At 49.0% G+C, this 27,871-nt stretch overlaps 7 protein-coding genes across 7 annotated transcripts; 4 read left to right on the top strand and 3 right to left on the bottom strand.

The window, feature by feature from the left end:
- Window positions 1-39: 39 nt before the first annotated feature.
- EDB82DRAFT_478209 (OPT oligopeptide transporter protein-domain-containing protein) lies at window positions 40-3,243 on the top strand (the record flags this gene model as incomplete). The annotated part of the gene is made up of 2 exons (XM_025728232.1): window positions 40-2,288; window positions 2,340-3,243. The coding sequence occupies 2 exons, from the start codon at window positions 40-42 to the stop codon at window positions 3,241-3,243; spliced, it is 3,153 nt and encodes a 1,050-aa protein (XP_025582620.1).
- A 175-nt stretch (window positions 3,244-3,418) lies between these two features.
- Window positions 3,419-6,642, bottom strand: EDB82DRAFT_508154 (armadillo-type protein). Its single transcript, XM_025728231.2, has 4 exons — window positions 6,325-6,642; window positions 6,200-6,273; window positions 3,670-6,147; window positions 3,419-3,618 (listed from the first exon to the last, which is right to left on the bottom strand). The coding sequence occupies exons 1-4, from the start codon at window positions 6,440-6,442 to the stop codon at window positions 3,592-3,594; spliced, it is 2,697 nt and encodes an 898-aa protein (XP_025582619.1). The 5' UTR covers window positions 6,443-6,642; the 3' UTR covers window positions 3,419-3,591.
- A 130-nt stretch (window positions 6,643-6,772) lies between these two features.
- Window positions 6,773-8,289, top strand: EDB82DRAFT_465116 (RIO1 family-domain-containing protein). The gene is made up of 2 exons (XM_025728230.2): window positions 6,773-6,975; window positions 7,035-8,289. Exons 1-2 carry the CDS (start codon window positions 6,913-6,915, stop codon window positions 8,175-8,177), a joined length of 1,206 nt encoding a protein of 401 aa, XP_025582618.1. The 5' UTR covers window positions 6,773-6,912; the 3' UTR covers window positions 8,178-8,289.
- Window positions 8,290-8,369: 80 nt separating this feature from the next.
- EDB82DRAFT_257259 (uncharacterized protein) lies at window positions 8,370-10,930 on the bottom strand. The gene is made up of 9 exons (XM_025728229.2): window positions 10,926-10,930; window positions 10,647-10,714; window positions 9,645-10,524; window positions 9,506-9,596; window positions 9,356-9,445; window positions 9,211-9,302; window positions 8,901-9,161; window positions 8,774-8,851; window positions 8,370-8,715 (listed from the first exon to the last, which is right to left on the bottom strand). Exons 3-9 carry the CDS (start codon window positions 10,487-10,489, stop codon window positions 8,562-8,564), a joined length of 1,611 nt encoding a protein of 536 aa, XP_025582617.1. The 5' UTR covers window positions 10,490-10,524; window positions 10,647-10,714; window positions 10,926-10,930; the 3' UTR covers window positions 8,370-8,561.
- A 1,882-nt stretch (window positions 10,931-12,812) lies between these two features.
- Window positions 12,813-15,118, bottom strand: EDB82DRAFT_478205 (uncharacterized protein; the record flags this gene model as incomplete). The annotated part of the gene is made up of 3 exons (XM_065608104.1): window positions 12,813-12,821; window positions 13,006-13,284; window positions 13,337-15,118. 3 exons carry the CDS (start codon window positions 15,116-15,118, stop codon window positions 12,813-12,815), a joined length of 2,070 nt encoding a protein of 689 aa, XP_065464115.1.
- Window positions 15,119-18,422: 3,304 nt separating this feature from the next.
- EDB82DRAFT_559218 (cell morphogenesis N-terminal-domain-containing protein) lies at window positions 18,423-26,239 on the top strand (the record flags this gene model as incomplete). Its single annotated transcript, XM_065609717.1, has 3 exons — window positions 18,423-19,210; window positions 19,262-25,871; window positions 25,947-26,239. The coding sequence occupies exons 1-3, from the start codon at window positions 18,914-18,916 to the stop codon at window positions 26,237-26,239; spliced, it is 7,200 nt and encodes a 2,399-aa protein (XP_065464114.1). The 5' UTR covers window positions 18,423-18,913.
- Window positions 26,240-26,583: 344 nt separating this feature from the next.
- EDB82DRAFT_508135 (uncharacterized protein) lies at window positions 26,584-27,668 on the top strand. Its single transcript, XM_025728226.2, has one exon. The coding sequence runs from the start codon at window positions 26,623-26,625 to the stop codon at window positions 27,403-27,405; it is 783 nt and encodes a 260-aa protein (XP_025582614.1). The 5' UTR covers window positions 26,584-26,622; the 3' UTR covers window positions 27,406-27,668.
- The last annotated feature ends 203 nt before the right edge of the window (window positions 27,669-27,871 follow it).

The following is a 27,871-nucleotide window of genomic DNA, read 5'->3' as shown; positions in this document are numbered from 1 at the left end:
GATCCCTCACTGTCCGTACAACACACGCCCCTCCCCGCTATGGGCAAACACACCACCAATTCTTCCTCGGCCTCCATCTCCTCCTCCAGCAAACAAAGCCTTAGCCGCAAGTCTTCAGCGTCCTCGTCCCTGGCACAGAGGGTTGGAGACAGGGTTGTTGGCGACTCCCCGACACTGCGCCAGGACGTTGCCCTTCAGCCCATAACATCCTCGTCCTCATCCTCCACCACCAGGTCCACTGTGACTGTCTCACCCTCACACCCAGTTCAAGACCAGGGCCATGTCTTGCCGTACCAGGCTACGGCCTCTGATATATTACCGCTCCCATTATTAACCCCAGCTGTTTCTGCTCCCCCACCAGTCCTTATTGACCATCAAAATGCAGCGCTGCAGTCTTCTGAACATACCAATACCGATGACAGTCTAGATGCTACTCCCCAACCATCAAACGCCGACTTAGACATGGCTTCCAAGAAGACACCCTTCTTGCGCTCTGCTGCTCGCTCCGACGCTGCCCCGTATGGCTCCGTATCGCTAACACCCAGTCGCAACAACTCGCCCGCCGGTAGTGATCGCTGGGATCCCGACTCGCACCAATTGCGTCATGTTACCGATACGATGCGCAGCGAGACCTCGCACCGCTCTGGGCTCAGCAAAAAGTCCTCCTCGAGATTATCAGAAGAAATCGATGGCGCCGTCCTTGTTTCCGGCCTTGAGGGCCGCATGGGTCTTGGTGAACCTACACATCCTGGTGTTCTTGAAGGCAGCTTGAAGGACGATCTGTCTGAGGATGGCGCGCTGCTGGATGACGATTCTTCCGCTGCTTCAGACGCCGAATACCAAGAAAACTCCCCCCACGAGGCTGTCCGCGCTTCTGTTCCGCCCACCGATAACACCACCCTTTCCATAAACACGCCGCGCATGTGGTGCCTCTCCGTCTTATTCGCCATCCTCGGCTCCTCGACCAATTTGTTCTTCTCGTTAAGATACCCTAGTGTTGCTATTACTCCAGTTATTGCTTTATTACTTGTCCACCCCCTTGGACACCTATGGGATTTCGTGTTGAAGCGACCCTACGACCCTGAAGAAGAGTTTGTCGATGGCGTGCGGGTAGCATCTGTGAGTGACGAAGCGCATAGTTTGCATAAAGTTAGAAAGCGTACCCGTGTGAGGAGATGGTTGGCGCAAGGTCGTTGGAACGAAAAGGAGCATACGTGCGTCTATGTTAGCAGCAATGTTGCTTTTGGCTTCGCTTTTGCGACCGATGTTATCGTTGAACAAACCCAGTTCTACAACCAGGAAGCCCCTATCGTTTATCAGCTTCTTCTCACTATATCGACGCAAATCCTCGGTTATGGCTTCGCAGGCTTGACGCGCCGTTTCCTTGTCCGACCCAGCGGCATGATTTGGCCTGGAACTCTCATGTCGGCAGCCATGTTTTCGACACTTCACAAACAGGAGAATAAGCCTGCAGGGGGCTGGACCATCAGCAGGTGGAAATTCTTTTATATTGTGTGGACAGTATCATTCCTCTTCTACTTTCTGCCTGGGCTACTCATGCCAGCGCTCAGCTACTTCAACGTTATCACCTGGTTTGCCCCCAAGAACGTTGTCATCGCAAACCTCTTCGGTGTTTCCTCCGGACTCGGGCTATTCCCGTTAACTTTTGACTGGGCGCAGGTTACATATGTTGGTTCACCGTTGCTGGTACCCTTTTGGGCTGCCATGAACGTGATCGGGGGTCTTGCTGTGGTGATGTGGATCATCGCACCTATCCTCTACTACAGTAACGTTCTCTTCTCCTCTTATATGCCGATTCTCTCGGCGGCTGTGTTCGATAATACTGGCAAGGTTTATGATGTCAGCAAGATCCTAACCCCCGAATTCCTCTTTGATCGTGAAGCGTATCAAAACTACAGCAGAGTCTTTTTGCCCATCACATATGTGTTGAGTTATGGAGTTCAGTTCGCCGGTCTATCCGCCCTTTTGACGCATACTGCTTGCTGGCACGGTCAAGATATTTGGAGGTCTTGGAAACGAGCCCTGCAAGAGGCTCGTGAGGATGGGCAAGCAAAGTACGAGCCCGTGGCAGACTCCCCTGGACCGCTGCCTCGCCAGTCAACCGACGAAAGTAGTAGGCGAATGTCATCTACATCGCATGTTGATGGAATCATTAGCCGTGAGGATATTCACAGCAAGCTCATGAAGAGATACAAGGATGCTCCCCTGAGCTGGTACCTCATCACATTTCTCACCATGACCGCTATCGGAATCTTTGTGGTTGAATAGTAGGCGCTCTTACTTGATTTTTCACGAGGTCTGGTTGCTAACCAAGTTAGTTATCCTGTCCACTTGCCTTGGTATGGTCTTCTGCTCGCCCTCGCCATTGGAGCACTCTTCTTCATCCCCAATGGCATCATCATGGCCGTCACGAACCAGCACAGTAGCATTTATCTCATCTGCCAGCTTATCTGTGGTGTCGTCTTCCCAGGCCGTCCCATCGCCAACATGGTCTTTGTCACATACGGTTATATCTCGTCAGCCCAAGGCATCAAATTCGCATCCGATCTCAAGCTCGGCCACTACATGAAGATTCCCCCGCGAATTCTCTTTCTAGTCCAAATCGTCGCAACCCTTGTCTCCTCCTTGACCCAGATCGGTGTGCTCAACTGGATGTTTGCCAACATCAGGGGTATCTGCACTTCTGAGGCGATAAACGGTTTCACATGTCCCATCGCCAGAGTTCACTTTAACGGCTCCATCTTGTGGGGAGTTGTCGGGCCCAACGAATTCTTTGGTCCAAAGGCAATTTATCGATCTCTGGTCTGGTTCTTTCCGCTTGGTGCACTACTCCCGATTCCTTTGTGGCTCTACAGCCGACGTCACCGCTCGAGCATCCTGCGCAAGGTCAACCTCCCCGTCATTTTTGGCGCTATGTCATGGATCCCCCCCGCTACAGGTCTCAACTTCTCTGTTTGGGTGCTCGTATGTTACGTCTTCAATTACTTGATCAAAAACCGACATAACGCTTGGTGGAGTAAGTATACCATGACCTTGAGCGCAGCTCTCGATTCGGGTCTTGCTTTTGGTATTGTGGTCGTTTTCTTTGGTTTTATATATCCTGGGTTTGCGCAAAATCTCAAGTGGTGGGGTACCGAGGTGTACAAGCAGGGTTGCGACTGGCAAGCTTGTTCATATAACACCGTTCCAGAGGGCGAGCATTTCGGACCTAAAACGTGGTAAAGCTCTGATATTGGAAGGCGTTACATATAGATCTAAATTTTTGTCTGGGAGTCACAATAATAGACCGCATGGATTATGGGCGTTATTAGGAAGTCGTGGTTTCTAAACAGCTGAGCGCTGAATAGCATTTGTAGACACTCAAGATGTGGGCAGTCTCAATTATTTCTACATAAATAAGCAGAGTGCCTTTACGATGGAAACGACTTCAAAATCGGGAACCCAGTTCTTCCGTCTATCGAATGTTCATTTCCGTCCCCTTCGTTGCGCTTACGGCAGATTACCATAGAATACAGTGTAATTAAGCATGTCCTTGTAACCGGCACCATGCTCCAAACAAGTCAAACCCGTCTATTTCTCAGCTTCCCATTCGGGGTTCTACACAAGTTAGTGTCCTGAAAAAAATGATGTAGGTGTTATTGAACTTACCTTCCGCAAGATCACCAAGCCCTCAAGGGTGCTGTTAAGGCTGATGTACTCCTCGTCTTCGAGTTCTGCACGCTCACCATATCCAAGCACCACTGGTGTGCTCTGAGTTTGCCATCCAGTAATAGTCTTGGGACGGCCAGCTTGGCCAACGACGTCAACGGCCTGACCAACGCGAACGTTGACCTTGAGGGGTTTGAGATTCTCGTCCAGGGTGACAAGGAAGCGGGGGTGCATAGCGGTGACGAGGAAGTAAAGTAGGTAGTGTGACTGGCCGGTAATAAACTCCTTGGGCTCAATCATAGCGACAAGGGTAGCAAGTAGGCCGGCAGCCGAGACGCGAGATAGAACCTGTCGGTCTGTGTGGAAGGGACTGATTGTCAGGGTGCCCTTACCCATGTGAAGGAGACCCTGAGCAATTCGCACCATGAACAGGGCGTCCTGGTCACGGTGGTAATAGCTGGCGAGTTGTCGTAGTAGCTGAGCTAGTCGGGCGTTATTTGTGCCAGCACCCAAAAGACCCATGGCAAAGATGGCATTGATAGCCACCTCGGGGTCGTTGTCGTGACTGTACCGAGATAGTGTATCGTAGACCTTCATTTGAGGGTTGCTAGGGCTAATGAGGCCCATGGCAAGAGGTACAGCTTTACGAATGTTGGCTTCACCGTAGTGCATAAGGTGACCAAACTGTCGCAGAACCATTTCCTGGCCAATATCCTCACCCATGGCCACAAGGGCGATACCGATGACGGCATATGCCTGCAATAGCTCGTCGCCCTTCTTCTCGTCAGTCTCCTCTTGGTGCTCATTGCAGATATGCAGGAGCTCCTGAATCTTGAGTACAGCACCTGTGCCAGCCCAGGCGCAGATCTCTGCCATCACGGCGGTAGACTTGGCCATAGGATGCTCAATGGCTTTAAGGGTTTCGAGAATGACATCAACCTCTTCTTGTCGGCCGAAGAAGAGAAGACCCAAGCCGAGGGCTAAGAACCGTGTCCACTTATCAGTCAGTTGGTTCTTACGGTCGTCGTCCATTAGGGTGGTGACAATGGCTTCGCTGATCTCGGGATGAGAGGATCCCGTAAAGATGAGGCCACAGGACAGAGCGGCCATCGCGGAGATCTGCATATCGTACGAAGAGTCCGAAATCATGGGCAGAAGGTGCTCAAGAATGTCCTCCCTATTCGATCCAGCATACGCCAGTCCTAGACCCATGATACAAGCTGTTCGGATGAGAGGATCAGGATGATGCAGTTTGTCACTATCGGCCAAGAGAGCAACGGCGGGGTCAGAGTCCATTCTCACGCCAGAATTCATAATTCCAATAGCGAGCATGGCACCGGCCGAGATCTCGGTTTCGGATGAGTAGGTGTACTTGTCGATCTTGTCAAGTCCGTTCTCAATATCCCACATCAAAAGGGTTCCCATGGAAGCGACAGTCGACATCATTCCATCGGCCTTGGTCTTCCACACCCATGTCTCCTTCTCGCCGTCAACAAGCATCATCTTATCATTTCCAAATCCTGCGTTGACGAAAGCATTGACAAATGCCGCTGCAAGATTATGTCGGGCAGAGTCCAAGTTGGTCATTCCCGCAACTCGGCTGCTCTCAAGATGGCTCTTGTAGATGTCCTCAGTAGACTTGGGCTCAAGGATGTTCAGCTCCTTGCCTAGTGCCTTGAAGTGCTCTGATAGCTTGATGTTACTGAGCGACTCCGAAATTGCGTCGCTCTCGTCCGAGTCATCTTCAATATCAAGAGCTATTCTTTGGCGACTAATAAGGAATGCAAGCTGCTTTTTGAGGGCAGGGTCTTCGGCTTTCTCGAAGTCGGCCCTAATAAGGTCGATGTCGTGCAGTCGAATTGCAAGAACAATGGCCTGCGCAAATTGCTTGTATTCCATGTAGATATCGTGCGCAGTCTTAAGGAAGGTCTCGTTGTCGGGGTAAGTGAGGAGGTTGACCATGGAGGACATGTACAGGCACACACGAGCGTATGTGTTTTCGTCCACAAATTTGGGCATCTCCTCGATAATTTCGAGCTCGCTCATGAGATCCACGGCGTCGGCCTCAGCGTTGCTCTTGAGGAAAAGAGGGATCAAGACAAGCGCAAGATCGATCAGGTCTTTGGTCTGTTCCTCGTTATTGATTCGCTTGATATACACCTCTCCAATCTCTAGGGCAAGATGTCTGGTATACTCATGGCCCCATGAGCTGATGTCGGATGTAGGGGCGAGAAGTCGGTAATGAAGTGTGTCTTGTCGATCCTCGTCTGAGAACGTCATGCCTATGACGGAGAGGACATCAGCCAGCGAGGTCTTGTCTTCACTCTGAGGCCATTGTTCGTAAAGCTTCGTCAAAGTCTCGTAGTGTGGTCGTAAGAATTTCAGGGGCTTTGGAACTGCTGTCATGGATGACGTCGATGTTTTTATCGAAGTCTTCATTGCTTCCAAGGCGGGCTTATAGAGTTCGGTGTTCGACTCCTGTACGAATGCTTAGAATGGTCCAGATCGCGAATCATGTCTAGTGACTTACAGTCAAGCGCTCGACCATCATGTCGAGCTCGTTCTTGAGTTGTTGATCTTCCTCATTGAGCTCTTCCTCAGCGGCTGGACCCTAGTCAGTACAACATTGCCTCGTGAAACGGGAGGATCCCATACTCTCGATCTTCTCATCTTCCTTCTTTCCAATTGATTGTTGCTTGTCCTTCTTGGCATCATCAACGGCCTTGCCCTTGCCCTTGCCGGCCGCCTTGGGCACTTCGCTGTCTTGAGCCATGTTGACGTCGACGGGTTGGGCGCTTGGTAGAGCTTTACTGAATAGATTGAAAGGGTAAAAAGAAGTCGGGATATAATGCTCTATACGTGGTTGAGCTGTATCGTCAGTGATCACAGCGCGGAAAATCAATTAGCGATGGAGTCGTGGTCGTCGTAGTTGGAAGGTGATGGAGGGCTGCTTGGCTAAGCTCAATGCTTTGCTGTAGGTAGCTCTGCTGGGTTACGCGAGGCGCTGCCGCCTGGCCCCAGCCTCATCACGTGCTTCCGCCCAGGGACCCACATGGCCATCCAGGTCAAAGCGGGAGTCAAGGTTCCATGTTAGCGATAAGATCTCAAAGAAAAATTAACCCCACCATCCGAAGAAACAACCCCTCCAACATCAACGAAGGGAAAAAAGTCGATTGAACAACAAAATCTCGTGGACAGAAAAGCAGAACATATCGGCCAAAAACGTACAGAAACTCTTCCATCATGAAATTAGACACAAAAGCCATGCGCTACCTCACCAACGAGGATTGGCGAGTTTTGACTGCTGTAAGTACACATCCTGGTTATCATGGTTGTAAAATTCACAAGACTTACACCAAACCTAGGCTGAGATGGGAAGCAAAAACCACGAACTCGTGCCCACGTCCTTGATCGAGAAACTTGCACGCCTCCGTGGCGGTGCTGGTAGTGTTCACAGAAGCATCTCATCCCTTGCAAAGGTTGGCCTTATTGCGCGTGTCAAGGAAGCAAAGTACGACGGTTACCGACTCACATATGGTGGTCTCGACTATCTCGCCCTCCACACCTATGCCAAGCGAAACGACGTCTACAGTGTAGGGGATCGGGTCGGTGTGGGCAAAGAAAGTGATATCATGATAGTGGCAGACCACACAGGCACGCAGCGAATTCTCAAAATCCATCGACTCGGCCGTATTTCTTTCCGATCCGTTAAATCGAACCGAGACTACCTCAAAAAGCGACAATCCGGATCATGGATGTATCTCTCCAGGCTAGCAGCCATGAAGGAATTTGCCTTCATGAAGGCTCTGCGCGAAGAGGGCTTTCCTGTCCCCGAACCTTTTGCACAATCTCGCCACACAATCGTCATGTCGCTAATAGACGCATTTCCTCTTCGACAGATCGCCGAAGTCCCTGACCCGGCATCACTGTATGGTGATCTAATTGCGCTCATACTGCGACTTGCCAAGCATGGATTGATTCATGGTGATTTCAACGAATTCAATATCTTGATCAAGGAGAACAGAACAAAATCGGAAGAAGGCGAGGAGACCCTGACACTAGAGCCCGTCGTGATCGATTTCCCTCAGATGGTTTCCATGGAACATCAAAACGCTGAAATGTATTTTGATCGAGACGTCAACTGTGTTAAACGCTTTTTCGAACGCAGATTCCACTTCGTGCCAACAGAGCCTGGTCCTTTCTTCAAACGCGCAAAGAAAGCAATGGCCAAGGAGGGCCTCAAAAGACTCGATGCCACAGTTGAAGCTTCTGGTTTCACAAAGAAGATGTTGAAGGATCTCGAGGCTGCTATTAAGGAAAAGGTGGATGAAACTGCTCAACAAAGCGAAGACGAGGATGATGAGGACGACGAAGATGAGGAGGGCGAGGATGAGGGTGAGCCGGAAGACTCTAAAGATGTCCAAACATCTGGTGGCCTGCTCGGTGATGATGTTATGAATTCTAAGGACGATCCCGTTGAAGAGAGCATGTCAAAATTGGCAGTTTAGATATGATATAATGATACCCACGTTTTACGAAATGCGCAGACAACTATTACCACACCTCAAGACGATCAGTTCATAGCATCACTGCCTCAGTAAAGAGTTGAAGGATTATGTGACATTAATGGAGATTTGCTCTAAACGCCTCCGTCTGATAGTGGCATCTGTGCCCCCAAATCTAAGCTACAAAAGCTCATGACATCGAATCATGGCATGAATTCGTCGAGTTTAACATCTACTTGTGCCATAAGATGTTCCAGGATTGCTCATGTCTCGATGTCCGAGCCAGACGCTCCAAAACCTGAAAGAAAAATGTGTGGGGGAAAAGGCACGAATGTAACCATGGTCAACCAGATAAAATCATTAGCAATGGTTGATAAGACCGAGGACTTAGGCATCCTTCTTGATTTCCTTCTTGATAGAAGGAGAAGCATCGAAAGTGGTACCGATGACAACGGTATCGGCGTGGACGGTCGTGTTCTCACCACACTCGGATGAGATAGGCGTGGCGACTGCTTCATCGGCGGGCAGGCTGAGGACCGTTCTGCTTTCAAGGTTAGATAAACCTCACAAAGTCACGACCTGACAACCTCGCTTCATACCCAGTGGATTGACGCTGGGGTCCCGCGCGTCGATTTACCTCGTTGGTATCGGAGGGAGTCAGTTCCGGAGACATAGGACTAGGAAAGCGTCAGTGTTGGTACGAAAACTAAATGCGTTCAAACTCACGGGCGAGTAATAGGAATCGCTGCTCGTCGGTTCTGTGCATGTTGGGGGAACATGGAGCCTCCATAGCCGACGAGAGGAGTACCGTAGGCCCCGATGTTGTACTCGTTGGTTCGAAACTGGCGGCGTTCGGCTGTGACACGCTTGAGTTCCTTCTGTGCTGGAGTGTCCGCGTATCGGATGTTGATGAGAAGACCTTCTTCGCCAACAGGCTGACCATGAAACTTCTCGACCACATCATCGCAGACTTCACGGTTCTCGAAACTGTGGCGTTGTTAGCAGGTTCCAAATCCCTGGTATTTTACCGACATACCGAGCGAAGCCAACACCACGGCTGTTGCCCATGCTGTCACGAAGGATTTTGCTAGACAAGATAGTGTAGCCCTGAAAGATAACGCCGAGTTCCTGGTACGGATTAGTGATCTTGTGATCAGTCGGTATACTTCAGTCGAACTTACCACTTCAGTTAAGGATTTGGGCAGGTTGGAGATGTAGAGGTTGGTTGAGAGTTCATCGCCCTCAGCCTTGAGACGAGAGTTGAAAGACTCCTTTTAACGTATTAGTTCCATCTTCATCATTGATCTGTGAGTGTGATAGTGAAGACAAACCCGAGCGAAACCAACTTCGTATCCAAGGTGATGAAATCCACGAATACACATCTCGGATTCAGAGACGTCGAAAAACTTGGCAAACCCGAATCTTTTCTCGATTAGCTTTTTTTATGTTCGGTTAATGCATGAAACTTACCCTTTGCAGGCACCGGTCGCAGTATCGATAATTGCCTTTGAAGTTTCGACAGTACCAAATCGAGCAGCGTAGTGGAACAGCAACTCATCATCGGTGGTAGGGTGAAGACCGCGAATGTAGACGTTGCGGTTGCCAGGGATGCGGTTCTCGAGACTCTGTTCAAGACTCTTCATATGACCTGCAGGCGTAAAAACCGCGGGCACTGCAGCAGGAATACAAGGGTTCTTTGCCAAGAGATCGTCCAGAAAACGCTCAGAGACTGGAGAAGGCTTTGGCTTGTTCGCAGCCTCAGCGTGATGGGCAACCATGAGCTGGTGAGGTGATGGTGTGGTGTAGGCTGATCGGTCACTGTGAACACGTGGACCATGCTCACGAGGAGGCCAGCTTCCGTAGAAGGGAGTAGCAGGAGCAGACTCTGTAGTCGAGTAAGAGCCACGACGGTTCTCCAGACCAGGAACCTCTGACTGGGTTCGGTCAGCACGAAGATTGCCTGTATTGGCGCGAGCTGGGGTGAAAGGCACAAGGGATCCGGGAAGGGCGTATGGCCCTGCGTAGCCTGCATTCATCTGATAGCCAGAATAGTTTGGCTCGTTGGGATGATTCATAGCCAAGGACTGAGCACCCTGCATGGGGGCAAGGATCATCCCGTCGGGGGCGACCATGTAAGGAGGTTGCATGGGAAGAGATGCAGCCTGAGGGGCAGACATGCTCATTCCAGCGAGGCTCAAACCATGGAATTGGCTCAACAGAGCGCTGTGGTCGGCAGACCCGGGAATAGCGAGATGCTGAGGTCGTCGATCGGAATGGTTGGAGAGAAAAGGCACCGCAGCCGTGTTCTGTTCCATGATCGTCGTTGAATGAAGATGTACGATTGAGATATCTAACATTCACATACTAGTCAGCGCTGATATGACGAGGGACGAAGATTACAGTTGTCAAGACCAATGAGATGCAACTCATCCAAGCGAAGTAGATCACATATGAGCAAAGGAGCTTTCTTACCTCACAAGCAACAGATCGGCTGCAAAGCAGTGCAAGATGCGAATAATCGGGGATGTGTGAAAATCTAGCTACATTCCGAGGTTGTCAGTTAAATGGTCGGGTCCACGATGTCAACATGGGAAGATAAAACGGTTAAGAGAGGGATATAGCGGTACTAATCAGAGCAAGCTTCTTGAACAGAATATGTGCGTCTTAAAAACATGCTAATATAGGGAACGATAAGAGCATGATGGGACAAGAGAGAAGACGCGATGCCGAGAAGCAGGAGACCAAACATACCTCAGGGGCCTAGTTGATGGTCAAGCACCTGATAAACAAAGCAGGCTGGAAGAAGCCGATGATGACGAACTCTGAGTACCAAGACTGAGATGAAGTGGAAGTAAGTAAGATAGTTCACGATACCGTGCAAGATGGGAACGAAGGAGATTCAAGGATCGGAGGTGATGTTGTGAGGAAGATGAAAAGGAAGAGAAGAGGGAGATGGTGAAGAAGATATAGATCCGCCACGGGCACCTACCTAGCTAAGAATTCACGTTAGAAAGTTGTCGGAAAGAAGCACTGCTGCAAGAGGAAGGATGTGGTTTTGGTGAATGGGCAGGAATGATGCTTGAATTGATGCCAAAAAGATGAATAACAGGTGTTGCGCAACCAAAAACGTTCTGACAATGAAGAATACTAATGAGAAAGTAAGATGGAAGAAGACAATAGAGTTTCTGTTTGTAATGAATAGGAACTGAAAACAATCGCCGGACAAAAACAGTCTGGAAGTGGCATCGATGCTCAGGGAAGGAAAGTCTGCAGCTGGCAGGAACTGACAAAAATTGGCAAGAGCTGCGAGATGCCCGGACCAACTGCCGCCGCAACAAAAGGGAAGGAGTTGTGGTTTGTTTCTTGCTATTGCCAGGCTTGAATTTAAAGAAGGAAAGCTCCTGAAAGCGACTATAGGCAAGTTCGCATCCCCCAACGACGATACTTCTTAGGGGATGGCAGTTCTGATGGGAAGATGGCCTCAAACCTACCTCTAGTACTGGGAACCACTAAAACTGAAGTGGCATTCAAAGTAATGTGGTAGATGGGAGCGTCAAGCCTTGCCCATACTATGATGTTAAGATATTACGATTTTTTCCAATACGATGGGAATAGCAAAACATGAGTTCTCGTGTTCTGGAATAAAATATAGCCCTTCCCTCTTGGTTACCTATCAGCATGCTTCATCTATGCTCATGCAAACTGCAATGGTTTATGTTCTATACGACTTCTTCTCCAGATGTATTCGGTATTGACAAAAGCTTACCAACCTCCTTCTCAATTTACATCCTTACTCTGTTCTAATGCAACGGGTTTACTACTACTTCAGTCGTCAGCCACTGCTTCGGTCGCCAGTCGAAGCAGATGCTTTTCGAAGCAAGAATTTTAGGAGTCTTAGTTACTCACAAATACATTTGCATTCATGACTACTGGGTGACAGAAACGATAGTCTCCTAGATACGGAGTACAAAAATAAACGACCTGAGACTGTGGTCTAAACAGCATGAAGTAACTGACTAATTTCGTCTCTGTGCCTCGAGCGGACAACTTTTCTAATACTCTGATGCATGGCTGCGTAACTTTCATATTCGTTGTTTCCGTTTGTATTAACTGATGCAAAGTATCTAGATGAGAGACATTGGAAAAGCCCAACTTCTATGATGTCGTGTTTATGGACGAGAACTCAAGATAACGAGCAACATATAAATAATGTAGCAAATTTTATATAATCTTGTGTATCAATCACCCGAACCACCAATTCCAAATACCACATAAAATCGATCTATAGAAGAAAAACTCTTGTTGTTCATACAGGCACAGGGTAAGCATTCTGGGTACCGCTCATAACGCGATATACCCACATTCACACACAGTTATCCTGCAAGCTCGAGCAGACTGCAGACGAAAATCGCCGTTGTACTATAAAAACTTGCTTCTATGCGTATCCGAACCTAAGCAGGTTGCAGGCGCGTTGACAACGTAAATGGGTAACTGACATTTTCTCAATATATGACATGCAATTACAACAGTGTAGATGCCACAAACCATTTATCGCATATATACCGGCCAATCCCAACCCACCCATTCTATAACCCGCAGGAAAGGTCCCAAGTCTACTCCGAGTACGTTCATCAAAAATTACCACCACTGTGTATAGATAGTAGTAGAGCAGAACGCCAGCCTTTGAAACCTGACAAGTCATTGCCACCAATAAACCCAAATGCAGCGTGCCGCTGAGCGTTTTCATGACCAAACATCCTCCTACGAGCCACTCGATCAGTACACGTTTTTCAATGAGATGTGGGAGAGGCGCCATGTGGCTACTACATACCTGATATTGGTTTGCCGATCTCATGTTCTTCACAATCTCCTCACCCTTAGCCTCAGACACTCCGCGTCCCTCGGCAATAATTTGCGCCAAGACAGTGTTGACCTCGCGAGCCATGTTTGCAGCATCACCACAAACATAAAAGTAGGCTTTCTGAGAGAGCAGGTCGCTGACCTCCTGTGCTCGCTCCTTGAGTCGGTGCTGAACGTAAACCTTCTTGGAGGTCTCTCGAGAAAAGGCGGTGATCATCTCGAACTTGTCGCCGAGAGCCTCCTTGTATTCCTGAAATTGGTCAGTTAAAGGCTTTAAAATTAGGCTAGTATCGATGACTTACCTGCCATTCCTTCTCGTACATAAAATCTTCACTGGGCTTTCGGCAACCGAAGAACAATAGAGTCTTTCCGACCTCAACGCCATCGCGGGCCAACTTGGCACGCTCCTGGACGAAACCACGGAAAGGAGCGACACCAGTACCAGGGCCAATCATAATGACAGGCTTGCCAGGATCCGAAGGTAGCTTGAAGTTGGAGTGACGAACATGAACGGGAACATGGATACCATCGTACTTGTTGCGGGGACCTGTAAGCTCATATGTCTGACCGAAAGGTGCTGGGTTGGGGTCGCCGTTCTGCTTCTGCTTCAGGGCAAAGAGGTAGTTTGTAGCGACACCACGGAAAGGGTCATCCCTGCCAGGGATTTGCTGGGACTCAACGACGGCAGTGATAGAGATCTTCTTAGGCTGAACCAGAGAGGAGGAAGAGATGGAGTAGTAACGGGGCTGGAGCTTGGTGAGACCCTCAATAAAGGCGGAGAAGGGAATTGTGGTCCACTTCTCACCCTTGCTGACACTGGAGAGGAAACGAGCGATGTTGTAGTAGTGAGGGCCGGTCTTCTCATGGAAGTAGTCCTTGTCGCTACCGAGACGGTTCATCTCAGCCTTGATAGCGTCGTTGGGAGCGAAAGCAGCGAGAGTAGAAACGAATTGACGGGAAACAGGAGCGCAGATCTCGAGATGGTATCGCAGAATGGCGTCATAAGTCGTAGGGTTAGGGAAGGGAACCTTGGCGGTAGGCTCAAGAGCCTTGACGGTAATGACGGTGTGCTGCTTGCCAGAGAGATCGAGAATATCTAAGAAACGGTTGACCTCCTCACCAGGGTTTGTGGGCCAGATAGCAATGTGATCACCAGTTTCGTATTTGAGGTTAGAACCGCTAATGTCGACTTCCATGTGAAGGCAGTTCCTGTCCTTGGCAGAGAAGAGCTCGTAAGACTCGGCAATGGGGGCAATGTAGGGGTTGTGAGAATTGAAGGGACCCTTGGCAGTGCCTTCAAGATGCAGCTTGTTGGGTTCACCGAGATAAACTTCATTGACTTCAGGGGTCAGGTCGTCACGCTCGTTGATGGCAAAGATAGGCTCGTAAACGGCCTCACGCTCTTCCAGTCCCATCTTCTTAGCAAGAGACTCCCACATGGGATCCTTCCAGGCCAAGAAGTCCTCTTCCATAGTACCAGCGCCATCATCACCTTCACCGGCTTCACCGATGCGGTGAGCACCAAGTTTCTCAAGAGCCTTGTTGACGTTGCGGACCATAGAGTTGTAGTGTTCATAGGTGTTGTTTCCGAGACCGAAAGCGACATAGTTGAGGTTGCCCAGAGGGGGGTCGTTGCCCTCGTTGAAGGTAGCGTCTTCACCAGAGATAAACTCGTAGAAATCGACTGCGTTGTCGGTAGGCTCGCCTTCACCGTAAGTTGCGAGAACGAACATGACAACGTTGTCGTTGGGAACAGTATCCAAGTTATCGAAATCATAGTCTTCAAGATCGGCGATCATGGTGTTGAGTCCGAATCGGCTCTTACCCTCCTTGGCGAGACGAGAAGCATAGTCTTCAGCGGTACCAGTCTGAGAACCATAGAAGATGACACAGTTCTTGCCAGATTCCTCCATAGCCTCAACGATGTTTCTCGTGCGACCAGGCTTGGCAGCGCCGCCGGCAGCGAAGCCATTGGCATAAGGGTCTTTGGTAACACCCCATAGCTTTCCCTTTGTGAAGTATGCGACCGTTCCGAGGAAAATGACGCCAAGGACGATCACGTCCAGAGTGTCTAGTTCAGCCATGATGGCGACTGGAGCGCTGGGACGAGTTTGTGATCAAATGTAGTGAGGTTCAAGCGCACAAACAATGAAGCCAGCAACGATGGAGAATCTACACAATTTCGACCGAGTTTCGTGGTTTTCTTCTCCCAATGGTTGTCGGCCGGAAAGGAGGCGGGGGGAAGAGGGACAGTGGGATGTGGCGCTGAGTGTCTAAAAAGAAGGATGTGCTGTCAGTAACAAATTCGCGCTAAAAAAGGCTTAGGAGATTAAATGCATGATCCCAGGATCCTCCATGGTGCGAGGCGAGTTTGTTGGCGGGACGGACTTACATCAAAGGATCAGCACTAATTACAAACTCTGGCCACTTGCTCGCAAACTTTCCTCGTTCAACACGTCGTCGAACAAAGCAAGTAACGGTAACAGAGCCCGTGCAGTAGATAAGTAGGTAGAAATAGGTTCAACGTTAGGCAGACCTTTCACTTAAGTGGACACTCCTTGAAAGTGAAAGGTGGCAGCTACTCGCTGCGGAATACCACGGTTGGCCTTATTATCTCGGTCGGAGGAATCGGATTGAACCCTTCCAAGCTGGAGGACCGTTCGCTTGGGACTCTGGAGCAGGGGTTCGGTAGGAGCCCGTGATTCGTAACTCCCCAAAGTATCACTCCTCAAAGGTTGTGAGTTTGCAAACAGAGGTACCTAGAGGATCCAACGTTAGAATTTCTAGGTACTTGATGTAGAGAGTCGTCAAGTTTAGAAAGAGAAAAAAAAAACCCCCCAGAAAAACAGAGAATCTACTACGAGACGAAAGAAATATGAAATTCGGGACTTGAGACAGAAATTCCGAATCCTATAATCCCATCCATGACAAGCGTACTTCTAGTACTATATCCAGATAGCGAGGCCGGGACCCCGGGCCAAGAAATGGCCGGCCTTATTATCATGAGATCTTGCGGCCGACGCCGGCGGGGTCCCGAAAACGAACACGGCCGCTTTACCACCATTTCCATGGAATTTCCGCCTTACCGTTACCGATTCCCGATCAGCTTTTCATCAACTCGGCCTCGGCATTCCGAGCAATGAATGACATGCCTCTGCTCTATTTGACCTCATTCCCCGCGTTTGCTTCCCGCTTCTAAGACCGACTAGCTCTTCTCCTCATATTCAAGTATCCCAAACTGTTTACCCCAATATCTCCGAGTGGTATTTTAGTCTACGTCTATTGGTTCCGCTGTGCGATTCCTTTGCGAAAACTATGTCCCGACCCTATCCGCGGCAATAATTGAAGTGCCGAACTCAAATGCCTTGTCCGCCTTATCTTCCTCAAACTCTATCTGACTCAGACGATAGGCCTACATCCTTTTGGAAGGTTCCCGAAGCCAAGGGAAACTATCTAGGTACGTATCTGAGTACGTGACTTTACGAATACACAAAACATTGGGGATTGTTTCTTTAAATGTGACTTCAAGTACTCCCACTGGTTTGATGCTCACCAAGAACAATACAAAGCCTTCACATTATCTGTCATAAGACACTCTATCGCCACCATTGAATTATGCGTGTGACAATAGCCAAAACCCTTTCTTTCAAAGAAAACGGTTGCTCTGGAATGCGGATATCGATCAGCCACACTACAACTCTGTCTTGCATAACTGTTGTCTTGAAGGAAAGCAGTGGCGTAGCAAAAGGCAACAAAGAACCATTCCTTTGTGTGTGAGACTGTGAGTATGTGTATAAGAGAACTCTGTGCTTGGCCATTACAACCAATGCATCTCAAATCACACCACTGACATGACTATTGCTCCCACAAAAATGATGTCTTGTGTCTAAACCAAGACCCGTACTCCTAGGAGCTTGGCTGTTCCCTTGCCTGCATGCGGATTTGACACCGCCTGTTCCTTTGCCTGCGAGATGAGCTATCATTGGACGCTGACTGTTTTATAGCAATGTTTAATTAAAACGTGGCCAGTTCTCAACTTACTTAGGTAGACATGCAGGAATACTTGGTGTTCTGCCTGCGAATAAATTGCTTGAGAACAAACTGTTGAGTACTATCTAGGGTAGCATCCCACGAGGGTTCGCTTGATAACCCTCTACACATGGAGTTTGATGTACGCCATGTTAACAGTAAAATAGTGAAGTGCATTGAGTTCACCTGAGTTTTACATCAAGCTAACTTTTGATGGGGGTCTTCTCAAAGTCTAATAGATCTGATCAGGCGGTTTCGTCACGAAAGATAGGGCTCCAAGAGCAACCTTATTCTCACACAATTTTACACCAAGCTAACAAGCGAAAGATGGTCTCGACGCTCCCAATGGCTCCATGTTAGAATATTTCATATTGGTACAATGATCAGCATAGGAAACAGATGCTACGTCGATTGAGCATCTGGGGCCTTTTGACCCTTGCTAGTTAATCCAATTGGGTAGACTCGCGTGTGTCCTAATATGAAGTGAACTTTGAGTTATGGTAAGAGTCAGACATCCAACCTCGACAAGTCATTCTCGTATTGATGTTCCACGGGTAAGTCTTGAACCCTTAGCCAAAGGATCACCCAGACAGATCCCCTTCTAGAAAGAAAAAAAAACCAAGAAAAAAAACCAATTGACAGCTGGAGGTGGCGCGATGGGTTTCCCAAGAGCCTGTCATCCCCTGTCGGTTGATCCCAGTTCCGCTAATAAGTTGCGGCCCTTGCAGATGTTGGCAAGGATGACTGCTAAAACACCGCGAATCGTCTGCCATATTAGCATATGTGCCATGTGTTAAAGCGCTTTGGGATCCTTCTGGCCCCATGGCACCCAGGCTCTTTAAGGGTTCGAACAAGCCATACAGCGGGCCGGGCCAATGCTTGGTGGGCAAGCTGACAGTAGCGTCATTGCGCGCCTGTAGTCAAGCCTCCAAAGCCAGTCGTCTATTATGGTCTTTGTTGTCCATCAAAAAGACTCCCTCGTATGCTGCACATGGCACAGTAGCATCCCTTGTCAACCTCAAACCCAACCCAACCCCCGTCCCGTAAATATCCAGCACTCTTCTCGTTCCTCTTTTCTTTCGTTCAGTTGCGACGCTGACTTTGAAACTGAAAAATCGCCATAGATCATGGGATTCCGATATAGAACTTGAGGATGGGTAAGTCCAAAGCTTTTGCAGGTCCACCCTTTGTACTTTACCTTACACCAACACCAACCAACCCCTCTCTTCCTGCACCACCTCTAAAATTCGGGCTGTATCGCGGGAATACCCTCGTCATCCGTCAGTGCAAGGGCTCGTCACAGCAGAGCTGTTCACCCGTAGCTGGCGCTGCTTAATAGCTGGCTCTCAGACCCTGTCCTCCCGCTTTAAACGTCTCCGCTCCCGTTTCACCAACATCTTCGAACATATCTGAACAAAGATACATAAATATCCATTGTTGATTAACCCCTTGTGTGACCCATAGTGCCGTCGCAGCCGCTGCCGGACCACCTGCAGGATACACTCAGGTACTCTCCCCGGCCTGTTCCTAGACTCGACGAGGAGGAAGAAGATGAGAGGAGTTGGAACCGAGCATTACGTCCTGTAGCTTCAGATTCGCCGGTCATCAATCGCTTTGGACACTCACGAGACTCCTCTGCCGACAAGATTCTCCAGACACATCAACCTGTAGCCTCTCCACGGCTTCACGGACCGCATTCGAGAAGCCCCATTGGCGGTGTCGTTGAACGAATTATCGACCCTAAAAGTGCAGCCTACGGCCATCATCGTCAAACTTCGATCGTACACGGTTATCAGCACTCAAGAAATGGAAGCTTGGCCTCGACCAGTTCCAGCCCGTTAAGCCCGCAGATGATCGCAGCCGCCGGCGTCGGCCTCGATCGTCCAGACATGCAATCGGTGGCCACCCGTATCGATGGCGACGCAGGCTACCCATCGCGGCCCCCTACATCACTCTCAGGAAATGTTGCGACCATGGAACGTCCTAATGCCGCCGATGCTCCCTACGGCCAGACCCAACGCAAGCTCGAACGAATACATAGTAAATCGCGGCGCGACCATACCCCTCATCACTCTCACTCGTCCCGTCACCATAAGGACGAACAAAAGACGGTTGGTGAATATGCGCTACATGTATTGTTCACCTCAGTAAGTGAAACTTTGATTTTGCCAATGCGCGCCGCAGCTGACTTGAAGTAGTTTATCGCACAAGCCGAAGAAAAGTTAACGGAATGTGTTACGGTTCCTCTCGATCCCGAGCCCAACGTCGAACAAATATGCGGACCAGGAGTTGACCCGGCCTTCGATCAACTGATTGTCGCTCTAGGCCACATTGCCAGCCCGAAACCAAAAGCGTTAATAGACTCCATGATGCTCTGGAGGAAAAGTAAAAGCGATGCCGCCAATGATGCCCGCAGTCATCTTCAGCAATCTCGGAATGCAGTGCCAGGAGGAGGACCTCTTCTTCGAAGGAATACAGAACCAGTGCAGGCTGGAATACCTGGCCAGGGAGGTCCTGATGCTGCTTTCCCAAACGGTCCACCCACTCTTGCAGCAAGACAAGAGTTTGTGGCACAAGCTGAGCGTCGGTCAACTGTGTCTATATACATACTCTGTCGTGTTCTTCTTGAAGTCATCAGCCAAAGCAATCTTGCTTCGATCACGCCCGAAATGGAGGACAAACTGGAGAACATTATCTTTGGGCAACTCAAAATTGCGGATACTGAACAATTGATGTTATCGCCCCTCAAGCTTGCCAATTGGAATCTCTTTGCTCAACTCCTGGGACATATGAGTGGCATCAATTTTGTTGGAGTTACCAAGAGGTTCATCGAAGACTTGGAAGGTTCTCTTCAGGCTCGAGAACGTGTGGTTAAGAGCCCAACAACATCTTCGCACCCTGGCCGAGATGTCGAGGGAAAGGTGGAGCTTGTGCTGGGAGGCATGAAGCATTTGAGGCTCAGGATCTCACCTGAAGAATCTTGGGAACAATGTTGTGATTTCCTCATCTCCCTTGGTCGCCTCTTTCAAAAGTCCCATGGACAAAAGATCAAGACAGCCTTTTGCCAGGTGATAGATATGCTTCTTCTTCCGATCGCAGCAAAGGCAAGCAATAGCCATTTTATGCATCCGAAATGGGCAGAAGTGGTCGCTGCTATCGGACCTCGCCTGGCCCAGATGTTCATGAAGCCTAGACATTGGAATTTTGCATTTCCTCTTACAGCCACACTGCTTTGTGTTTCCTCTCCCGACAACTTCGGTTCACAGTGGTTGCAACTGATACTACCTCTGCAGGCCAAGATCAAGGATCGAGCCACTAAGCCTCTCTGTCTCCAGGTCATCTCACGTTTGCTCTGGACATTCTTATATCGCACCAATGAGACTTTCCAAAGCAGCTTGCGCAAGATTGACGAGGTCATGAAACTGGTTTTGCCATCCTCCAAGCGAAGCTTAGTTGCCTCTGATACTGCTTGTACTGAGCCTTTAATCCAAATTATTCGAATTGTTGGCTTCAAGTACCCTGAATACTGTTTTAGGAACGTGGTGTTTCCTCTCATAAATGCCGAACTCTTTATTTCTAACAAAGAGCTGAAGGTTGAGCAACTGGATCCTGATAGAGTGGTAGTGGGTATCAGAGCCTTCCTTTACATCATGTCAGATCTGGAAAATGGCGAACAAGGACGGCCGCCATTTCCCCAATATTTCGGAACCCCCAGTCATAATTCGCTGCCTGATCGATTCCCCGTCTCTCCAGCTATGTCGTCTCCTCGCAACCTTCCTCTTTCTCAGCCAACAACGGCTTCTAAAGAAGAGTATATTTCCCGCCCCGTCTTGACACACGTTCTGAGTGATGGAGTCCGGGACTTTTACCTCAAATTTTGTGAAATCCTTGGGAAGATTACAATTATATGCGACAACACCTTTGGCGGACAAGCAGCGCTGGATGAAAAATTCAGCAGCCCCATGCCAAAAACACCCATTACTGAAACTTTCACCTTCTCCCGTAAAGATGATCACCAGAATGCCGCAGATCAGAAACAAGCGTTCTACGAACTTCTTCACGTGGCTGTTCAAGCATTGCCTCGGTGTCTTTCTGTCGACATTCCATTCAACTCTATAGTCAATTTGTTGTGTACTGGGACAGCACATGTGCAATATAACATTGCCGAATCGTCGGCCAATTCTTTGAAGGCTATCGCGAGGCAGTCTCATGCCCAACAGGTTACTATGGGCTTTGCCCGTTTTATATTTAATTTTGACGATCGGTACTCGACAATGTCCGACGGTGGCATGCTTGGTCATAGCCACATCGAAAACACATTGCGCTTATACGTGGAGCTGCTGCAGATATGGATTGAAGAAATCAGACAAAAGACCAGAGACGCCGCCACAGATGAACCGGAAGCCAAGGCGTCGGACAAAAGAGCCATAAAACTTGACCTTTCCAGCATATGGGCAGAGGTTGATCAAGCAGAAGCTCATGGGCTATTCTTCCTCTGTTCGCAATCACGCCGAGTTCGCCACTTTGCAGTCACAGTTTTGCGCTTGATTGTTGAGTTTGATAAGGCTCTTCGAAAGGAAGCGGCTGAGGATAAAGACTCCATACGACTCATAGACATCCTTGAGAATGAATCTAGCAAGGTTATGGATTTCAACGATGAACAGCTATCTGTCGCTGAACGAAGTCGATTACAACGAGGCCTGCAAAACACCAACAACCAGGGTCCCCTTGTTGAGCTTTGCGCCAGTGATGTCTCTTATGACACGACTCTATGGTTCAAAATCTTCCCTAAACTCATCCGGATGGCCTATGAGAAGTGCCCATTTACAGTTACTATATGCCGTGACCTTATCTGCAACCGCATTTTGCAAATGTATAAACCGATCGTATACCTCTCCGAACCTTCACGAGGTCTTTACTACAACAATGAGACAGGCAGTGCTCGACTTGGAGCAAGATCAGCAACAACTCAACCCGAGGTGATGGTGGAGCAATGGAAGCTGTACTTGATTTTTGCTTGCACTACGCTCGCAGATCCAGGTGCTTTGCCTACGCCGCAGGACCCCCAACATGTCCGAATGGCCTCCAAGGCATCCTCCAAAGATAAAATAGTGACAGCTCGGATGCTGTTCAAGTATCTAATCCCTTTGTTATCTGTCTCGTCCGCGTCTGTTCGGGATGCTGTCGTTGTTTCCATGGGCTCTATTAATATTCACATTTATCGGACTCTACTCGAGGAGCTGCAAGGCCAGGTCTCTCGATGCAATGACGAGGCGCGAGCTCGGATACACCAGCGGACGAATAGCAACCCCAGGAGGAACAGGAAGATGGATCTTCTTAGAACGGAAATCACGCACGTTTTCAAACTTACTTCACATTTCCTCAACGAGCCGGAGGTTTACAATAACGAGTTCTTCTTGACTACTCTCACTACATACACAAAGGATCTGAAGTTATTTCTCATGGATGGAGAAGTCCAGATGGACTGGGAATTCCAAAAGCTCCGGCGCCACTACTGTGGTCTTATGGAAGCACTTTTTGAAGGTATCAACAGAACGAAAGACCCATCCCGATGGATGACTTTTGAGTCTCGGAAGTCGGCCTTTTCGCTTATGGAAGATTGGTGCGGATTTTCACCGAATCAAAACCAGATCCGCGTCCGTGAAGATACTATGCGCCAGTCGCTGATCGATCAGCAGACGTTGGGAGAGAGGGGAACTGCCACTGCTGCAATGGAGATAGAAAAGAGGAATCTTCGCACTGCAGCCCTCAGTGCCATGGCCGCTTTATGTGGTGGACCGATTAGCGTCACAACGGAAAGTAATGTCGTTCTCCAGTTCGATGTTCGACGCATGCTTGCTTGGATTGATTCGATTTTCAACTCTGGGAGCGACAAGATGAATGTCATTGGTAGAAGGGCTTTGCATAATTTGATTGTCCACAACCGAGAGGTTCCCTACTTGATGGAGCACTGCATTATGCGATGCTACTTGGCAGAGGTCCCCAAGGTGCTTGAAAGTTATTTCACTGTGGTCACACAAGTTTTGCAAAATCACATCGACTACCCTTGTCCCTTCTGGAAGCTACTTGGCCTCTGCCTTTTCACTCTGGGCAACGATCAAAGCGAGATTCGGTCCAAGTCTGCAGTTGTTCTACGCAGCTTGGAAGTACGGCAGCAGAGAAACTCCAAGATCCAGGATTTCGACATCAGCATTTCCGACAAAACGCAGGCTGTATACAAGTTAGCACAATTTGAGATCTCCACCCGTCTTGCCAAACAGCATACCGAGTTAGCATTTCATATCTTCTCTGAATTCACACTGTACTTCAAAGACCTTCAGGCCGCAGCTCAGCGAAACGTCGTTGCAGTCATGTTGCCTTGGATTCAGTCTATAGAGTTAAACCTGGATCCGAGTGGTGGACCCGCAGCACCCTCTTTTGTGCTTCTCGCAAACCTCCTTGAGATCACTATCAAATCCAGCGGTGCACTACACAATGAGGTGCAGGCTCTTTGGCAAGCTCTTGCAACAGGACCTTATCCAGGAAATGTCCGCTTGGCTCTCGAATTCATCATGCAGCTGTGTCTTGAGCGCCGAGAGCAAAATTTTGTCGAGTACGCTAAGCAGATCGTTGTGTTTCTTTCAACAACGAACAGCACGCCTGGCATCAAGGTTGTTGAGTTCCTCCTTATGCAAATAACCCCAAAAGCAATGGTACCGAACGAAAAGCGAAATGCAGTCGAGCCACCTGCTGATATTAATCTTTTGCCTTACTGTGCTGATCTCGCCGAGGCTCTTCCCGTTGGAACTAAGCAAGCTGGGTTTTCTCTCGGCCAACTATCCCTCATTCTCCTTGTCGACTTGATGGTGTCCCCAGTCCATCTCACCCAGGAAAACGTTCCGCTCCTTCTTCAAATTGTCACTGTTCTTTGGGATCATTACACGCCGCTGGTTCAGGAGCAAGCGCGAGAGATGCTTGTACATCTCATCCACGAAGTAGTAATCTCCCAGATTGATGATCAGACACAAGACGTTGACAAGAAGGCTATCGAGGATCTGATAGATTTAGTTCGTCGGCACGATCGATCTGTCGTTTGGGGGTACGAGGATAGCAATGGCAAGGTAGATGATCACGATAGCAAAGTGCCACCAAGCATGGAATTCCTTACGGCAGAGGTTATCAAGACTTTTGAGATTACATTTCCAGGCATCAAGGAACATTGGGGAAGACTGTCATTAACATGGGCCACGTCTTGTCCAGTTCGACATCTCGCTTGTCGGTCATTCCAGATTTTCAGATGTGTTCTTACATCTGTGGACCAGGCCATGCTTGGAGACATGCTTGCCCGACTGTCCAATACGATTGCGGATGAGGACCCGGAAATTCAATCTTTCTCGATGGAAATTCTGATAACTCTGAAGACTATTATTGTTAAGCTGGAAGCTGACGACCTTCTCAGCTTTCCGCAATTGTTCTGGACTACCTGTGCTTGTCTAGAGTCAATCAACGAGAGGGAATTTTTAGAAGCAGTTGAGATGCTTAACAAATTCATCAGCAAGCTAGATCTGAGTTCGCCTAACGTGCGCCGGATACTTGCTGACGGGCAGCCATCTCGTTGGGAGGGAATATTCGAAGGCGTTCAGCCTCTTCTCCACAAAGGCCTCAGGTCGTCGCTTTGCTGGCAACCCACTCTCGACACGATAGACAAGTTGGTTCTTCTGCCCAGTGACGGGTTAGTTGGCGATGATAGACGTCTGTTCTTTTCGCTACTTGCCAATTTCCCGCGCTTTCTTAACGAATTGGAGAAACCTGCTCCAGACGAGAGTGTTGTGCACACAGCGAGACTGCTCCAGGAGGAAGCAGACAATCAGGGGTTGGCTGGTATTGCTGAGGCCCTGGAAGGGTTTGCTTTGGGCGATCCCCAAGATAGTAGCAAGGACTTCCTCGTCGAGTTATGGGGAGCTTTGCGAGAGTACTATCTCCCTCAGATGGATTTCCAGATGGTAACCTTTTTGCTTGGCCTTCTCACCAACTCCCTATCATGGGTTAAGATCCAAACAATGAGAATCCTCTGTGTGGCGATCCCCGAAGTGGACATGCGTAAACCGGAACTTGCTGGACACGGGTCTGACCTAATCTCGCCTCTACTTCGACTGTTGCAGACAGAATTTTGTATGGAGGCCCTTGAAGTATTGGACAACATCATGACAATGTCTGGCAACCATATGGACAAGCATCACTTAAGAATGAGTATGACGCGGCCGACGTCAAAGGCGATTCGGAAAGAATATGAACGCACGCAGAGTCTATTTGGAATTCCCGAAGCGTCTGGATGGGCTATTCCTATACCTGCAAAGAAGACTGATGCTACGCGAGCCAATATCCACGCCGCATTTTACACCTGCCAGGGCTCAGAAGGCATGTTGACAGAAACTGCGCCTACGCCGGATGTAGAGTTTCATGCCGACGACTTCCCGTACAATTACTTTGGTGCACCCGAGCGAACCGAAACCATGCTGTCTGACGAGGGACGTGGCGATGTTCACGCAGCAGATCTGGCAACTAAGCTGGACAGTCTTGACGACTTCTTTGACGAGCCGTCAAGCCCCACGACTGATGATGATGGCCGATCATCACGAACAATAACTGAATACACCCCGGAGTCGTTTGAGACCGGAGCAGAGCTATATGATGAGCAGACCCTGCCTATTCTTCATGAAGCTTCGAACAATGCATCTTTCCAAAATGGCTTCGCAGACCGATCTCCAGGGCTTTCGAGAGAGGCGAGCTCGAACACCATGACACCAGGTGCCTTCAGCGTGGTTGTTCCCGTGGCGCGACCGGGCCTGCATTCTAGATCCATCACATCCCCCTCTGCGCCAGCCTCTTACCAACCACAAATGGGCGACATTGTCTCTGATGACGAGTACCTGGGAGGCTACTCAGATGCCGACGATGAGCGACCTGGTACGGGGCATACTGAGAGTGCTTTCTATTTGGAGAACATGATCAAGCCTGTCACTCGAAGACCACAGTCGAGGATAAGACGCCAGCCAAGCGTTCGTTCACGAGATGAGAGAAGTCGAGAAAAGCCACCGCCCCGCTCGGCATCACGACTGGCAAACAACGTATTCCCTCCTGGGATGCAAGAGCATGCGGAAGGCGACATGCTATGATTATTTGGAGAAAGGAAGTTGGCTTAATAGCCATGCTTTTCTATATAAACGTCAGAAATGTTGTATAATGAGTAGAACAAGTGCTGCATTGGAGTCGGGGAATCTACGTGTAATTTAGCCCAGGAACTGGACAGGTCACTGCCATTATGGTATAAAAGCGATTTAATCAAAGCAAATGAATATATTCAAAAGCTCTACGAAACAAAGTCTTGTTATCATCTCCTATCGAATTTGGAAGTAGCAGTGTACCTTAGTTCTGCCTTCGGATTTAAGGATATGCCGTTTTAGTGCATATGAACTTACTTGGGAAATGCAAATCACATCTCGACCTGCCTACTGTCTGTAGCTAAGGAAAAAACATTTCAAGTAATCCTCATGGAATAATGTCTGTTTTGTTCCGAGGCCTAAAAAATGCCTCGAGACATGCTGTCCAGCCATCAAAACTGACCGGCGCAATAGTTGGCTTAAGGCTCATCAGCAAGACCAGAAGCAAACCCTCCAAACCTTCACAGCTGATATATCCGGAGGCGACCAACAAAGAACATTCTGATCTCGCGACATTTCTATTATATGCTGAACGTACAAGCCTGAACAAAAACTCTACTGTGTATCGGGGCACACACTACGAATACACAGTCGCCGACACACTCTCACAGTATGGCTTCCTCCTCAAGCGCGTTGGGGGCCATTCGGATCGAGGCCTGGATCTCCTAGGCATATGGACACTGCCTTCAACACCACAGACGTCGAAGGTGATAATCCAGTGCAAAGCAGGTGCTCGGAGCCCAAGCCCCATGTACATCCGTGAGCTCAAGGGCGCTATGGCGGTAGCTCCTCCAGGGTGGCGAGGTACCGACGTTCTGGGGCTACTAGTTGGTGAGAAGCCGGCCACGAAAGGTGTACAGAAAGAGATGCACTCTGCAGATGTGGCTCTGGGGTATGTATGCTGCACAAAGGAGGGCGAACTGGCGCAGCTGCTGTGGAATTTGAAAGCTCAGGAAATGGGGCTGGACGGGCTGTCGGTTGGCGTTAAGTATGGGGGGAACAAGAGCCAGCTTGTGTTGATCCGAGGCGGCGAGATGCTGCCTCTGTTGGATAAGGTGGAAATCCAGAAGGACAACGTCGTGGATGTATCTGTTATTGAAGCTGAAGGGGGAGCAGTCTGATACCACATGAGGTTGAAAGACTTTATGACTACCCGCAGGGTTTGTATGTCCAATGGATAACTTGTACCACTATTGTAACGAGTATTTCATCAACACACAATCATAGATAATTGAGGTCGACGCTATCATCAGGGTATTAGAAGTTGGCCGCCAGGAGCATAAGAGACTAAATTGCTAGGCCACTTTATGCTACTTAGGTAATACTTCTTAGGCTATTTATTTTTGTCATCTAAACTTAAAGGTCAATTCTTCTGCTACACACTACTATGTGGTTAATATTGGTTAAATGTCAAAAGCTACAATGGCAGCACACGTCGACCAGCCAGTATTGGGGAGCACTATCCAAATCAATGTATTATGTACGAGAACGCTCTAGAATTACGTGATGATGAATGATCCATTTCTTCATAGATATTCCTCCTGTATGTGCAGGCAGGTCGCATAGAACCTGGCACTGATCCGGTGC

The sequence above is a fragment of the Fusarium venenatum genome (assembly GCF_020744135.1).
Source record: "Fusarium venenatum strain MPI-CAGE-CH-0201 chromosome Unknown EDB82scaffold_3, whole genome shotgun sequence".
NCBI classification, from domain to species: domain Eukaryota; kingdom Fungi; phylum Ascomycota; class Sordariomycetes; order Hypocreales; family Nectriaceae; genus Fusarium; species Fusarium venenatum.
This window is presented reverse-complemented; position numbering and strand designations above follow the sequence as displayed.